The sequence below is a fragment of the Procambarus clarkii genome, chromosome 82, assembly GCF_040958095.1.
Source record: "Procambarus clarkii isolate CNS0578487 chromosome 82, FALCON_Pclarkii_2.0, whole genome shotgun sequence".
Taxonomy (NCBI): domain Eukaryota; kingdom Metazoa; phylum Arthropoda; class Malacostraca; order Decapoda; family Cambaridae; genus Procambarus; species Procambarus clarkii.
This window is the reverse complement of record NC_091231.1, coordinates 3,966,439-3,984,353: the sequence shown is the minus strand read 5'-3', so window position 1 is coordinate 3,984,353 and position 17,915 is coordinate 3,966,439. Positions and strand designations below refer to the sequence as shown.

Genomic DNA, 17,915 nt, shown 5'->3' with positions numbered 1-17,915 from the left:
GCTGCCGAACATTTTAACAGAACTCTTAAAGAAAGCTAGTTATGGAGCACATGTGGACAACTCTAGAACCTTCAAGAAATCAAGGAACAACTTGTCCAGTGTTAGTGATTATTATTCTCAAAATCTAATCTATATTTTCCTATAATTATTTATATAAAAATATATGGAAAATCAAGAATATTGAACAGTCACGTTCCAAGTCACTGCAACTGGTAGAAATACAATTCTTAAACAGAATACAAGCACAAAATTGCATCCAGAAACTGTGATCATAACCTTTGCTTTATTAACTCAAAACACAGTCTTACTAATCTTTCATTACTGTATTAGAAACTTGGGGGTAGAAATAGCCTAAGCTACTCTGTCCCTTTGAGATGTATTTTTTCTTGTCTCAATAAACATGCTTGAACTTGATTAGAAACTTTTAATACTAATTTATGTCAATGGACATAACATTTAAATTAATGAGCAGATATAAATGGTTTATAACGACAAATATTTTGACTACTTTAAAACACAGTCCCCTATACAATCTCAACTGTCTCCTTATAAAGAAACCTTATTACAGTACTAAGTTTCAGGTCAAACACTCTTTCAAAATTTAGCCGAGACTATTTTATATTTACATGAATTCTAACCTGAATCTCTAACCATCCCTCCCCCCCTCCCCAAATGTAACTTGATCTGTATTCTTCCACAAGCATCAAAGCCATATGATTATAAATTAATGGGATAGACATAATGTTACTAAGCAGAAAATACATAATAAAAAGACACACACACAAAAAAGTCCTCACTCAGTACTGTAATACGGAAATTAAAAGATTGAAGGAAGCTTTCAGAATTACACACTGGTAAGTAGTTTATAAGAGATACTGTTTTTAGTTTTGTGTGATATAAATGAATGAAAAAACAGAAAAAGTTTTGAAGATATCTAAAGTGTGTATTTAGAGTAACCATCACAATTTAGGTACAGTAGTGTTTACCAATTTAACCTCCAAAATCCAGACCCCCGTCCAATGGAAACCTCCAAATAGCATAAAGACTTTGCTAATGGAAAGGCTTTATAATTCCATAAGCAATTCAGATTGAGAAAAAAAATTTAGGTACAGTAACAGAAAACTAGAACTCGGCATAGTCCTAGTCGGTCGGGATGTCGGCCAGGATGTCGGTAGTTATGTCGGTCGGTTGCTCGGAATGTCGCTTGGGTGATTGGATACAGTACAGTAATAATAATCTTCATTAAGTAAAAACTAGCTAACATATTTGTATTATTATATTTTATACAATCATTTATTATATTTGTCTAGATATATGCAGAGATCTGTTCTATCAGTTGCTAACATAAAACTCTCAAATAAGTAGGGATTAATAACCGCAAAGAATTCACATTGAAATCTAGAATTGTTCCTAATTTAGAACTAGTCTGTAACGAGTCAGTCCAGATTTTGCGGGTTATACAAAAATAAAGGCAGATAACTGTCTTTTTGGGAAGATATATGCTTAGTGCTAAACTGAACAGGCACAGCAAGATGCTCAAATAATTTGTTTGAGTACTAACTACTGTGCATCTAAATTTTAATAAAAATATGGAATGATGTAGAAGTACCAGAATGAATGCTAAGAAATGGGCAAATTGGAGATACAATAAAAAATATAAATAAATCAGAGGTCGTTATTGAGTTGGTAAGAACTGAAATAAGAGATGCATCTATTATGATCTTCACTTGATGGTGTGGAGCATAGCTGGCTAGTAAGTTTCTCTGTATGTAGGTATTATACAGTGTGTTATGAGAGAAAATCAAATATTACATTGAGAAACATTACATTACTGTATAGAAGTAAATAAATAAACTTCTATACAGTAATATTAGGTTAGTATTAACCTAGTTAGTATACATAACTAGGTTAGTATTATCCCTCTAACCTAGTAATACTAGGTTCTATACATAAGGAAGTAAATATTACTGTATAGAAGAGCAATGAATACACAATACACTGACCCGAAGAGTGTCTGTATGTGGGCCAACTGAGAAAATATGTTAACAGGTGTTCAGTAAAGCCACAGAGCTAAAGTAAGAAGACCGGCATGCACATGAAAGTTTGAACGTGCCACATACCGGCGTCTTGCAGTGACAGCACGGGTTAGCCTGTCACACTCGTGGCCCGAGTATTGTACTGCTAATGTAGATACTTAAGTAAAACTTTCACAACGATTCATAGTTCTGCATTTAAAACTTTAGAAAATTAAAGTCAAAACTCAAAGTCCAATTTAATTCATGGCTTTGCCTACCAAACGGTGGGAAATGGTGTATACAGTATAATATGACAGTTTCTCCTATATATATAGAGCAAAGTACTGGTATTATAAAAGTGTTCATAAGCTTATACTTAATTCTTAAGCAGGTATAATGTACAATGGGGTTTATTATTTCAGGAGAATTATATTTAGATCTTATCAAGTCTACATCTAACCTTATGCTGCTCTACTCCTGCTGAAATACACTACTCATTAAATTGGCCTTAAAACAAACCCTTAAACAAATTACAGTATATTCTATATATATATATATATATTATGTATACAGATGTGTATATATATTATACACATACAAACATACTGTATATAAATATACTACATACATACACATAAATATATGATATACCTAATAGCCAGACCTGCACTTAAGTGCTAGGCTTACAGGGCAAGGGCTGCTTTTGCCCATTTTCTTATTTGCCTGCACTTAATATATTTAATATAATTTGATAGTTACATTAAATACCAAATTAATTAGTCACATTTTTTCCTACAAGAGGCAAATTAAGGAATAATAGGTAGTACCTGTATTTAGGTTAGGTCAGGATGCTAAGTAAATTTTGGTTTGAATATTGTATATCATATTCATTCAATTTAAGAAAATTCAGCATGTTAAGCAACTTTAGCTATTTGGTAGTCATTATTTATTTATTCATATTTATATCAAGACAGCCAGCCACACACACATACACACATTGGACTGGTCATTTTATAAACGTCATCCTGGAGATTTCCATGTATCAACATGTTAAACAGAATATAAGAATGAGGGAAGGGGATGCTCCATGAATGCTGGATTTGGTATTCACCAGGAAAGAGGAAGAGATACTTGACAGTCAGTAACTTCCTCCCTTGTGCAAGAGCAACGATGTCATTTTGGAAATTATTTATGCTATGCATTATAATCTAGAGGAGAATGGAAAAAAATAAACAGTTAAAAAACTATTTCCAGACAGACTATGAATAACTTACAAAAGGTCTTTCATGAATTTGAGTGGAAAGATGTGGTTACGCAGGGAAAATGCATCAGATTTATGCCACATTTTGAGAGATGATGTGATGAAGACACAACAAAACTTATACAATACAGAGATGCAAAATTAAAAAGCAGAACTGGTTCAGCAGAAATTGTGAGAGGATCAGAGAACAAAAGACAAACAACAGAGTCAATATAGGAAGAGACTCAACCCTCAAACATACCATAAATACAAACAAGCAAGAAATAACCTCACAGTGAGAATAGGGGAAAAAGAAACTTTGAGAAAAGGGATAAACAAATGTAAATAGAACCAAACCTTTTCTATAAGCTCCTTAAAAGCAAATTACACATAAAGAATAAAATCCAAGGGATAAAAATTCAGAATAGCTTTACAAAGAATGAAAAGGAAATACCAACCGGGTATGCAAAAACTAAATGAACAGTTCCAAAGTGTGTTTATGCAAAATGAGGTTTTCAGAGAACCAAACACAATGCCATTTTCAGAGAACAATATTGAGCATACAGAAGTGTGTCAGAAAGAAACAAAGCAGTTGGCCCAGATGGAGTTTCACCTTGGGTTCCGAGGGAATGCACACCCGAGCCGAGTATTCCACTTCAATTCATTTCTCAGGCATCTCTACATACATGAATTCTAGCAGATATATGGAAAATGGCAAACATGGTTCCAATCTACAAAAATGGTAGCAAAGAAGACCCCCCTAAATTATACACCTATATTACTGACAGAGTGGTATTCAAATCACCAGAAAAAAAACCCAATTAGAACCAAATGGGTAAAATACCTGGAAAGAAATAACAAAGTAACACAGTATGGCTTTGGGATAGGGAGATCCAGTGTAACAAATCTACTGTACTTAGTTTTTATGATAGAACCATAGAGATCTTACAAGAAAGAGATGGTTCGGTTGGCTGCATTTAAATGGATCCAATAAAAGATTTTGAAAGAATCCCACACAAGAGGTTGTACTGGAAGCTAGTACATGCTGGTGGGATGAAAGAAAGACTTTTGATATGGTTGAACAATTTTCTGACAGAAAATGAGGGCAGTAATGAGAGCCAATGTATCAGATTGGGGTAATGTTATTACTGTAGTGGCATACCACAAGGTTCATTTCTAGCATCAGTAATTGTTTATATAAATGATCAACCAGACAGAATTCCTATATATGAACATGTTTTCTGATGATGCTAAGCTACTAGGGAAGATAAGAGACTTACACGATTGCCATTACCTTCAATGTGCATGGAGCAACACTTTGCAGATGGAATTCAAGGCGAATAAATGCCATATTATGAAATGTGGAACAGGAGAAAATAAGCCACCCACAACCTACAAATGATATAAACAGGCATTAAAGAACTCAGAGAGATAAAGTTATCTGTAGTGATTCTGGATAGCAAATTGTCATCAGAGAACCACACAAAGGACATTGTGCGAGGAGCCTATGCTATGCTTTCCAACTCCACAATCACTTTTAAATAAATGGATTGTGAATATTAAAGAAATTGTTCACAACATTTGTGAGACCAAGACTGGAATATGCAGCAGTTGTATGGTGCCCATAACTCAAGAAGCACACCAATAAACTGGAAAAGGTGCAAAGACATGCTATTAAATGGCTTCCAAACCTGTAAAGAAGAACTATGAGAAGAGGCTAGAGGTGTTAAATATGCCAAGGCTAGAAGAGAAGGAAAAAGAGGTGATATGATCACTATGTACAATATAGTAACAAGAATTGACAAAATTGACAAAGAGAAATGTTTTAAATCTGCAATTTCAAGAATGGGTGGTCACAGATTAAAGCTTAAGAAACAAAGGTGCTGAAAAAATATAAGGAAGTTCTCTCTTGCAAACCGTGGGGTAGGTGGATAGAACAAGTGAGAAGGGGGTCAAAACTGTCAGTAGTTTCATAGTGTCTTATGACAAAGAGTAGTGGGAAGATGGGACACCACAAGCATACTTCTCATCCTGTAACTACACTTAGGCAATTACACAAATACACACACTATACTGCGCTCATATTTGAACAAACTCAAGAATTTTGAATAACCACCCTTAGTAAAGTCGGACATGTCACTGAAATACTTTCAGAGAAATATTTCAAAACAACAATGAAGTTAAAGCAGTAAATAATTAGCTTTATTAGGATATGACTAAACAAATTTTAAGCAAAATGATGGAATAATAATAAAACTGTACTTGTTATTGTTAACAAAACAAGGAATTCTCCACCAGAATTCCAAAGCTTCATTAAATATACAAACTTACTTCACCATATTTAAAAACAAAACAACTTACCTTTGGATCATACTTCTTGAACTGGTCAAGACCTAATCCTGAAAAATCAGTTAAATATACATTAGTACTGTATTGAAACAAAATCATCATACAAAACAAACATCTCATAATTAAGTTACTCAATTTAATCTGTACAGAACTTAAGATATATTTTGTGGATCTTAAAATATTTAAATGACTTGTCACTGAAGTGTTAATCAAAGGAATTTTATAATTTAAATGTGAATTCTACTTTGCACTGACATTTACAAGTAATTAATTTGCAAAAACAAGAAAGACAAAGCATTCAAGCCAAGTTTTTCATTATGAAAGAAAGTACGTCAAGTAATATACATCACAATGAAAGCAAATGAAGGAAACACAACATACACATTCACCACAGACAAACAAAAGCAAGAGTACCATTTATGCATGCACCAAGCAAAATAGCCATGCAACACCTCTTTATTGCTGCATCTTTTTTTTTTTTTTTGCACCGACTCTTCAAAGAAATACTAATATGAGTGAAGCATTAACAAATTAATACCCCATGAACATACCTCATGTAAAGATATACTAGTCCTGTAATTCTGACAATATCCAGTTTCTTGAAAAATTCTTACAACAATGAATTATTTTAAAAGATCATTTTAATTATATATATATATACACACAGCAGTCACAACATTATAAATGCTTGCATGATTTTTACTACCAAAATATTGGAATCACACAAAATTTACAATGGTTAAACCCTGGCATTGAAACCATATCTTAAGGGACCCCTTACCTAACTTCACAATTTTTCAATGACCTGTATCTATATATAAATTAATTGTATAACATTTAAATTAATTGTGAAACAATTAAATTAATTGTATAACAATTAAATTAATTGTATAACAAATTAATTGTATAATAACTAAATTATGTAACAGTTAAATTAATTGTTACACAATTAATTTGACTAAAACATACAGAATAATTAAAGCTATATTTACTGACGAATGACCAGTACTCTTACCAATATAAAGTATATATCAATGAATATAATGCAAATGGAAACTATTCATAGAAATTGACAAAGTGGCTTTATAAAAAATATAAATACTGTACCTATGTAAAGATTACACTCAAACATTCTGAAATACTTTTTATCAATAATTATTATTATTATATTTATTAAGCCCTGTATAGCAATACTGTATTATGTTATATTGGGTTAGATCAGGATGTTAAATTTAATTTGTTAAGGTAAAGTCATAAGAAGTTAAATAAGATTTGGTTAGGTTAAGTTACACACAAAAATGCACATAATTTTGCTAAAATACTTCAATACAGAATAAAAATATATAATAGGCTTTGTTTTAACATTTTAAATATTGGATTGAATTATGAGGTATAAGCCACAGCCAAACACTAAATGTTGAGAGTTACAGTATTCAACCCGTTCTCGCAAATTCGTAAAGTCAATATTGACGTATTAAATAAGTGCATAGGTGACATACTAAACATAATAGATACCCTTAAAAAGCTTCATAGAAAACACCGACCTTACCTAACCTTGTTAGTATCTTAAGATAAGCATCTTATAGCTTCGTAATTACAATTGTTACTTAACCTATTATAGGTATAGGTTAAGTAATAATTGTAATTACGAAGCAATAAGATGCTTATCTTAAGATACTAACAAGGTTAGGTAAGGTCGGTGTTTTCTATGAATCTTTTTAAGGGTATCTATTATGTTTAGTATATCACCTATGCACGTAGTTAATAAGTCAATATTGACTTTACGAATTTGCGAGAACGGGTTGCAGTATTAACCCTACCACTGCAGTTCACATTCTGGACATTTCATACATGGTATGAGGTGTGTGTGGCTGACATCCTAGGATATTAAGCAGAGAATTTCAGCAGATATAACGTTAAGGCTCACACTACCAGAGCTCTTTGAAGATAAGAGTGGAAAAGTTATGAACAATTATTTAAACCTTCAGTACCAACAAAACTTCTATAGAGATAACACATCCCCTGTTGCTACATCACTTTGCCACAGTCTCAAGACCCAGTGTCTCCGAATGAACTTATGAAAATGGGGAGAAGATATAATAATTCCGAGTTACTGCAAATAGATTCGTTTTATTGTCAGAGCCGGCGAGGCCCGGCACAACAGAGAACCCTTGTGGCTACAGTGTACTGCACACTTATTCATGCTCACCAAACCCATGAATAAAATAAAGCAATTTTTTTTCCTGTAATTTTCATAAAGTACAAAGATTGGCAAATGGGATTTAGTGCCTTATTTTTTCTTAAATTATGATGCAATATGAGGAAAAATATTTACATGAAATTAACCACCACACAAATATCATCATATCACTACATGATCACAAGGCTAACCACACACCATGAAATGTTTTCAAAAGCTAAAACATTATACCAATACAGTAAAAAGAAAAAAATATTGAAAAGTATTAACAAAATAATAGTGACAGTAATTATTTATGGATAGACATAAGAAATCCATTATTCGTCTTTCCGGATACAGTGCATGGCACTTTAACAGTACTCTGTGTATCCAAGCTGATTCTATCCACAAAATGTTCAGTAATTTTTTTTTTTACACACAAAACATGTACAAGGGAGGTTTGTTAATGTTTTAGACGATTAAAATATTAAAAATGCCATACTTTAAGCTGGTATCATGCTAACAATTATATTTAGATGGAGTAACGATTTATGTACGTAAACTTTCAGTCCTGCAAGCACAATCACAGCAGTGTTTTGTTGACCATGATGCAAACTAATATATTCATATGCCACTAACATGAACTAAAATATTGAATCGTCAGCTAAACTGTAATAGTTTATTCCTTTAATCATATACACAGATCCTTATTCACATGGTAACTTGTTCAGGATAATTATAGAAATCTCTAAAATATAGGAATAATTTTAATGTTACAGGTACCAAGACCAAAGATGCCAACAGTTTAGGCACTTGTCTTCAATCTATTATTATCCCATACACATTACTCTTTGCACACATTGGAGAGACAGACAGACAGACAGAGAAGCCCATAGATACTCAGACACAAACAGAGATAAAGAGCTACAGATAAAGATTTGGGATACAGTACTCAGACATACAGCATATAGATATGTAGTCAGTGGTTTCAGTTGAGCCAGGTGCCTCCTACTTTTATGTACAAAGGAACCTCGTGTGATGAGCAGCTCCATCTACGAGCATTTCAGATAACAAGCGAGCCACTCACAGAAAATTTGTTTCGATTGACGAGAAAACCACGTGGTGCTTCCTAGTGTTCCTGCTGGTTCTCGCAAATTCTTGGATGCCTCCAATGATGCAAATCAATGAAATTTTGTTTAAAAGATGCTAATGAAGCTGGGATGTAAAGGGGTGACTGCTGTAATGTTGCAAAGCATTTTTTTTTTTTCCTAAAAAAAATCAAAGTCAAAATGTTCGTTCAGTGTATGTCAGGTAGGCTGCTCCAGTTAATATGAAAAAAAAATTGATCATCATATTGATGTTTTTCGGTGGTGGAACGGATTAATTTTATTTCTATTATTTTAAATGGGGAAATTAGTTTCGCAAGACGAGCATTTCAAATGACGAGCTCAGTGCCGGAACGGATTAAATTTGCTAATTGAGGCTCCTCTGTACAGTAATAGAAACAAAGGCAAAAGAAGATTTGTTAACTTTTGAGATATAGTACTTCTTCTTGAGATCTTGAGGTTATCTTGAGATGATTTCGGGGCTTTTAGTGTCCCCGCGGCCCGGTCCTCGACCAGGCCTCCACCCCCAGGAAGCAGCCCGTGACAGCTGACTAACACCCAGGTACCTATTTTACTGCTAGGTAACAAGGGCATAGGGTGAAAGAAACTCTGCCCATTGTTTCTCGCCGGCGCCCGGGATCGAACCCGGGACCACAGGATCACAAGTCCAGCGTGCTGTCCGCTCGGCCGACCGGCTACTTGAAATTAATACGTTATCAAGTCCCCATAAAAAAATAATTGAAATTCCAATGAATGATGTAAACTGTTCCTCCTAACAATTCAACACAAATGTCAATTCTGTGCCTCCAAAGAACTGCATATCCTGTTCAGTATAGGATAATCTACAGAAAGTGATTTTTGAGGGGAATTTATTAAGCCTTATTAAGCCAGTATTTTTTTGTTTGGTCCCTGACTCCCATCACAATGTGATGCTGACTAATGCCGGAGGGAATGTTGTCTATTGCCCAGACCATAATAAGGACAGACTCGTTTACTTTTTTATTTTCCACACTTTTGAATACAACTATAACGTTTCATTTTTTCCACACTTTCATGGGCAGAGGCCTTAGAAGATGAGCAGATTTGCAGATATACAGACAGATGCATTACAAATCAAACATGAAATTATGTCATATCTATTGTATCAATTAGTAATATATACATTATCCTATGCAAAATACATGAAATCTTTTTCTGCTGCTTAGTTATCTTCATTATAACCCCCTTTCCCACTATCATTGTGTTGGGAGGCATCAGTCAAGAGGAAATAGAAGAACAAAACTATAGATATTGGATAAGGTAAGTACATACTGTACTTAAAAATGGTAAGTACTCGAAAAGATACCCCACTCATTTATCCAATATATACTAGCCTACATAGCATCATATAGCCTCAGCACCATCACACAACACAGTGTCATTTAGTCTCAGCACTGTCAACACTTCACAGCATCACAGCCTCAACATTATCACACAACATAGCATCATACAACCTTAGTACCATCACTCTACATATCATACAGCCTTAACACCCTAACACTACATAGCATCACGTATCCTCAGCACTATGATGTCACATAGTATCACGTAGCCTTGGTAATGGCACACTTCATAGCATCACGTAGCCTTGGCAATGCCACACTTCATAGCATCACATAGCCTCGAGACATCACATTAAACAGCATCACATGGCTTCAGTACTGTCACACTACTGCCTCAAGGATGTACAGTACTCAAAAAGTTATCACTATTAACCCTTTAATGTTTTTGTAATGACTAGTCATCATTTGCTCAAAATGCCAGAACGTTCTGATGACAACTGTAGTCGTCATTTTCAATGTCATGTCTGCTAACTTTAATTCACTCTCTTGTGATTTTACTTGGCTTTTATTGATTTTTGAAAATGCCTTCATAAACATCATAAAGACAACTCTTCAGCTAAAAGAACAAAAACAAATTGAACACAACAAAACGTAAAAGGGTTAATTTTGTCCCTAGTCATCTTGATATACTGTATTTCCAAAATTTGATCTATGCCCCTAGTAGATACGCCTATACATGACGATGGATATTAGTAATAAATTAAAGCTCATGCTTGCATTACTGAAAGGAGCAGAAGGAGCATACTAAATCAAAGACCGTTGTTATATGCCAAAGGCAGGCAGTCTACACAAACTCTAAACCACCATCAAAGATATATTATACATACATTTTGCTTTGAAAATACAATCTGTACAAATTCAGTATTCTAGTAACTGATTTTTAAAACCCAAATAATTTATGAATACCTAAAAAACTCAATTCATTTTCACAGAATATTTTAGTAACAATGTTATTATAAACACCCTCTCTCTCTCTAAGTACAGTATATATATGAAATATATATATATAGAGAAGGCGAGTGCATAAAGCACTCGAAAATGTTTCGGTAATTATGATTACTTCCTCTTATTGGCAAGTGTTCAGTCCAGGATAAAAACGGCTGTGACCAATTGGCCCGAGTTCAAACAAAAATACCTGCAGTACACTGTTTTGGAAAAATGGGCCAAATATTACCTTGAATAAAACAAAAACTTCTGATTTGCAATGCCCAGTGGTTCACACTACAGTACTCTTTAAGTGGAACCTACCATATTACGTCCTTCTGTAGACATGAACATCTCAATATGTCCTTTCTGAAGAGTCTACTTCTGAGCTATTTCAAATAATTGTGAAGTTATCATAAAAAAAAATGTAAAGGCAGGATGGTTATGTAGCATTATACTACAGAATATGTAAGAGTTCCCAAGATATCATTCAGGATGTCAAGTACGAGGGGAGAAAGACGTAAGAAAAGTAAGTCAAAAGAGGCAGACTTTCGGAGGAGTTTATCAATGGACAAATGAGTCCATTGATTGATTAAGGAAGAGTTTGGAAGTAAAAATTTGCGATTAACCTGAAAATCATGATATTCTACAAGGTGAGCGGCTGTTAGCAAAAAATAAAGGTCTGACAGTAAGTTGCCTCTCTTCCAATAACTGTCCATGAGTAAATCTTGTGTGGCCAATTTGTAGGCTAGTTAGAGATATTCCGACCTCCTATTTCAGTGATAGCGAGGCTGTGCCAAAAGGTCATACCTGTATTTGATATTACGTAATTTATCATTCATAGTTTTAAACCAACTTTTCTCCAAAATTTGTAAATTTGCAATTCATGTAAAGAACTTGATTCTGGGAGATGGGGCAGGAACAAAGAGCTTCTTTAGCAACGGCATCTGTTAGGTCAAAGGAAGCAACACCAATATGACCGAAAACACAGAAAAATTCTATTGTCTTACACCTGCCAAAATGAGGTATAACCAATGTTGGATTTCTATCACAATGAAATGAGAAGGGTTAAAAGACTCCAGGGTTATGAGAGCACTGCGAGTGACAACAAACATTTGTTGTTGTTGTGTGTTGTCTCAGAGTACATAAAAGCCCATAAAGATCTACAGTGAAAATATTAGTCTTTGGGAACCGATAGGTTTTATAAGGAAAACTATTGGAGAAGCCATCTTCAGCAGATTTTCACATGACTAAGCAGATCAGTCGAGTATGTATGGCAATGGAAATATTCAAGGAAAAGTAATTTTGAGACAGTGTGGTGGGAAGGATGGGGGTCTACATAAGTTTTTACTGTACAGGTTAGGGCTTTACAATACTGTACAGTTTTTAACAATTAGGACTCTCCATAGTGGTAGAATAGGCACAATACAAGAGGGATTATGATTTTTCTCACTGCGTCACTTGAGTCAGTTAAACTTGTCTAACAGGCTTTGCTTGAAAACTCTTCCAACCTAGTAACCTTGCTCATTTCTTCATTTGACTGTAGTGTCCCTGACAAACATTTTACAGACACGTGTACTCTCTGAATTGGAATTTTGCCTAAGATAGATTTTTGGTGCTGCTCTCACCAATAATTGTTACACATGATGATGATTTTGACAATTTTTTACAAATGAAGAATGTTTGTTTTCTCCTTTACTATTAACTAGTGTAACTTGGCAAGTATATACTGCAATATATACACACTAGAAGCTGTAGCCAATCATATCATTACACAGGTGGCATAGAAATGAATTCCATCACTATATTTGGGAGCATTTGATGACCAAATCACACCTCAGAAAAAGAAACTGCAACATTTCAGTCTGTCCTGGACTGTTAGCAAGTCGTGTGAAACTCTGTTGTATCTTCATTTTCTGACGTGTGGTTTGGTCATCATATCTTCAGCCATGTTATTGTGACTAATCGTCTGCATATGGAAGCAATTGATATATATCACATCTGTTAACTCTTGCAACAAAAATATATGATTTTTGTAATTTCCATGTGTCAAAATGGTCATTAATGGCCACATTTTCCAGCAATACCCCTGAAAAAATTGCCACAATGGAGTTATGACATATCCTGAAATGAACACTAATTTTCCACAACAACAAATGTCAGATCAGCAATATTGTTTTCTTGTTTCAATAATAAACACTAATTAGCAGTTTACAATGCACATGTGAATTTTTAATAGTTAATAACAGCATAGAAGCCACCCTGAAGCATAAAACAGTCTAGTCTTGCCATTGTTCTGCAGTAACTACAACATATGCCAAAGATATCCCAAGCAGGCAGGTTGGGCAGATTTTCTCTACAGAAAGTAATGTATAGGCAAAAATAAAGCAACAGTATCCCATGCAAGCAGGAGTAAAGGGATACTTTGAAAGCTTTAGAGCAAATACTGCACTTGATTTCTTTCAACACCTTCAAGCTATTCAGAATTAAATCAAACCTACCAACAGAACAGCTATCCTAAATAGTATAATACAGTTCAATGGAACATTTTGCTTTAATCTTGAAAACCCCCAATTGTAACAAAAGACAACCCCATACTACACCCTAAGTCACAAAAGAGACTCCCATACTACACCGCTGCCTAGTACATTCACACTAAGACTATCTCATGCATTCATACTGCAACACAAGCTCATATTCTGTCACAGTTTAGGCATGTCCATCTCTACACCCTCCTGTAAAGGAATACATTTTGTTTATCCTTTATTTTTATTTTGACTTCCTTACCTGCACCTGTCTTTCTTCATGTACTGTATTTCCTTACACTGCATCTACTAAATTGCATAGGCTTGTTGAGGCAATAAAATATTTATCCACGCATTCTTATTACTCAATAGGTTTAAATTACTAGTACTTTTCTTATGTGACACTCTAAGAAGCATATGGAAATCAAAGATTTCTGGCAAAGATTTCCAATGTTTTATTAAATATCTTCATCACAAGGCAACCAATGAGCATTCAAGTTATTTACAAATTGCAAAAATAAAGCTCTAAAAAATGTTAAACTAACAAAAAGGAAAACTGGTAAATATTAATATTATCTGGAACTTCTTGCAAAGAGCTCAACAAAACAATATTGGCAGCCTTTAAAATGCCTGTCTAATATTGTATGTTCAATTTTAGTGGTTGCCCTGCACTCAAAAGGGCCTTTCCAATATACAGTACTGTGCTCGTTCTCTTATTCTCCTTACAGGATCCATTTTACCTTCACTCATCATCTCCTTCACTACATCTGTCCAGTAACCTATTAAAATCTTATCGCCCATTAATCTTTCTACATATCCAAACAACTACAACGTATTCCAGGTAATGCACTCGATGATTTCCCACCTCATGGGCTCTCCCCCATTCATATTTTCTGTGTACATTCCTCTTGCACAATTCTTTCTGATCCACTAATACCCCAAGAATACCTCAAACATTTTCACATACTGTACTGTATTTGTCTCTCATTCCAAGACAATACCTGAATAAAATATGCAAGGTGTACACTATTCAGAATAATCTACACAAGTATTTTTATCAAAATCAATTAAATATATATAGTATTTGCAACATTGACAGCTAGTAACAACAGCTCTCACAGACACTACTTCTAGAGCTGGAGTTTTTTTTTACAAAAGTTTTTTTTTACAAAAGTTATTATAAACTATCAAAAGCAGAACAGGACTTTTCTTAAGAGTAAGTGGCTGCATAGCTAACGAAACAGTTGGTTCAAACACAAGATATAACAATATATAATAAAAGTTCAGAGCTTATCAAGCATTATTTTCCCATTGAAACTGGGAACCTGTGAAATCTTAACACTTTCGCGCTCTCGGCGCTCAAAAAAAAAAAACAATACCCCAGATGCTTTCGGCACTTCGCACGCCTACGCGGTAAGACCGAAAAGTGTACACTCTTTTGACTGTCCTGACAATAATTGAAGGCGCACGTATTTAAATTTGGTATCACTGTGTTCGCAATGAAATTGTCTATAAGAGCATACCTATAAAATGCCGCCCAAGCATAAGGAGTATCAACACCAAATAAAAAACTATGCAGATCACTCGCCGAGAGCGCCAAACAGCAACAAAATGTTTCCACTCTCTTAATGGTTGCGAAGCCTACAGTTGTCCTACATTGCTAATTTTGGTATCATTGGAATTGCAATAAAATTCTCTACACGGACATATGCATATGAATGTTTAATATAGGTAATTGCCCACCCGCAAGAGTGTGTGAAGTGGAGAGTAGTTAGCCGCGAGCGCACTGGCGAAAACACAGGGGGGAAATCATGCTTGGAAAGTTTATACGTTTCCTGACCCTACTTTTCTATGTACGTATTTCTTTTTTATACCAATGTGTTCGCAATAAAATTTTCTATAAGATGAACTGTATAACATTTGTACAAAGCATGTGTAAGAGAAGCGCCAAATATAGAACCACGTCGCTCAGTATGCGTTCGCGGCAGAAACCAACGCATTGTTTTCGTTCGTTTGATGTTTGTCATGTTTATACTTGTTGAAACATTTTATAATTTGTATGACAGTGATCGCAGTAAAATTCCCTACACAGACATATACATAACACATACAAATATTTCCCACGTGTTGGATATATCAACGGCTAAAGGGAACCCACTGCCACACGCTCGCCACACCCCCAAACATACTTTGTGTATTTTTTTTTTTATTCATAGAAGTTTATGTGATATAATATTCATTCTGGTACCAAAACATTCGCAAATAAATTCTCTACAAAACAAAAGTATCCCCATCCATTTCGGTTAAAAAATGGAATTTATAGAAATATTTTTTCGATGGACGAGAAAAGTAGGCAGTTATGTGGAATCGTAAGAGAAAACGGCGACGAGTTATCTCTAATATAAAGCGCGAAAGTGTTAATATCTTCAACAATCTGGTAATCCACTTGGTATTCTATTATGATAAAATACTGGCCATGAAAACACTATCCAGTGGTGCATACTGAGTCTAACTAAACCCAGTTATCATTAAATGACAAATTACTGATGTAAACTGATAAAATTCAACCTAAAAGACAGTGTCTTGTAGTGTTTACACTACAGTGTCAATTTTTACACAAGACAGTGTCTGTCATTACATTAGACAGTGTCTTATGTTAATTATACAAAATAAAAACGGAATTAAAGATCTAGCTTGAGTTCTGGGGTTGGATCAGTTAATGAAGTGTTAAAAACCTGTCCCTCTTTCATCAGCTACTAGCACACCATTTTATATTGTCCAATCTGCCAATAAGGAAATAGGTCAGGCATCTGCTGGAGTCAAACCTGGCATACAAACAGTATAGCACATCTGGCTGACTGCAAACCACAGCCAAATGTGCAGTATAGCACATCTGGCTGACTGCAAACCACAGCCAAATGTGCCAATGTTAATTAACCACTTTTATTATTGAAAAAGCAGATATTCAATGGCAAGAACGACATTGTAAAAAAAAATTAATATTTAATAATGTTACAATTCTACTAGTCAGACTACATAAAAATGAAAAATATCACAATGCACTCAAATAGTTATATAAACAAACTGCACATTAAAATAAATCATTTAAGACATACAAAAATACTGTACAGTATTTTTTTAAACTTTTCTCATCTGAATATACTGTACTGAGATTAAGAAGACAATAATGATAGTGTATGTGTACTGTACTGCTAGTTAATCTTCAATAACATCAAATTTATTACTATGTAATTATTTAAGCAATGAATTTTTTTAATTTTTTTCAATACGACAATATCTTGTTTAGTTTCCTACCCTCAGGTTGTTGCATTCCTGGAGTTAGCGCTCGCAGAAAATCATCTGGAGTCATGAAAATCTCAGTCCTTTCAACTCCACTAGAAGTCCTTTGTATTAACTTGCAGGTAGCAAAGTAGCGGAAAATTTTATCCGGGGTTGAATATGCCCGAATTCTGTTCTCGTACTCTATGATCTACGGCAGAAGAAAAGAAATGGCTTCTAAAAAAAAATAGAAATTTACTTTCCAAATCACCGAAAAGTAACAACGATACATGCTGCACTTCAAAAAAAAAAAGAAGAGGATCATGCATACCAAAAAAATGTACAGATCAACAAATTTTACATAATACAAACTAAATGGCTCAATAAATGGTATGAAAAATATCACAAAACTCTAATGAGGAACATCCATCACAAAACTGCATCAACTACCTACACTGAAAACTCGAAGCAAAATGACAAAATACAGCAAATGCTTCCAGTACAATGAAATACTGTACGTTGAAGACCACAACATTTTACTGGTTATACTTTTGGTATCTGACGAGAATAATACATACGCACATTAAAAAACACTAGTGAAATATATTACAAGTGGAAGGTTACTTTATTCAGTGTAGATTGAAAGTAGAATGCATTGATAATCTAGTTTAACTATAAGATGGTAATCAGGTGGTTTATATTCTATTATTGCCCAATTTTGCTAACATGTTCTGTGCTGAGCAAGAAAAATATTATACGTACTGTAATTTGTACACTTTTATCTACATGATTTTTACAGCAAATATATAGTATGCAATTCAAAAGCCTTTGGACTACATGTATAAACATCCATAACATACGGTACCTGTCCCATTCTGAAAACATGTTTTGACATGGTTTAAGATAGGATATTGAT

General features: G+C 34.2%; 1 protein-coding gene across 10 annotated transcripts in view; it reads right to left on the bottom strand.

The window, feature by feature from the left end:
* MICU1 (Mitochondrial calcium uptake 1) overlaps positions 1 to 17,915 on the bottom strand; it is a 68,435-nt gene that overhangs the window by 31,922 nt on the left and 18,598 nt on the right. For 7 of the 10 annotated variants that reach the window (XR_011225254.1, XR_011225253.1, XM_045752218.2 and 4 more), the window contains exons 5-6: positions 17,036 to 17,210; positions 5,617 to 5,654 (exon numbers count right to left, since the gene is read on the bottom strand). Coding sequence is in view for 8 of the 10 variants with exons in the window: in XM_045752218.2 (XP_045608174.1) it covers positions 5,617 to 5,654; positions 17,036 to 17,210 (213 nt within the window). In the remaining 2 variants the exon portion in view is untranslated. The remainder of the gene's footprint in view (positions 1 to 5,616; positions 5,655 to 17,035; positions 17,211 to 17,915) is intronic. The other 3 variants (XM_045752217.2, XM_045752222.2, XM_045752223.2) reach the window with 1 other exon arrangement.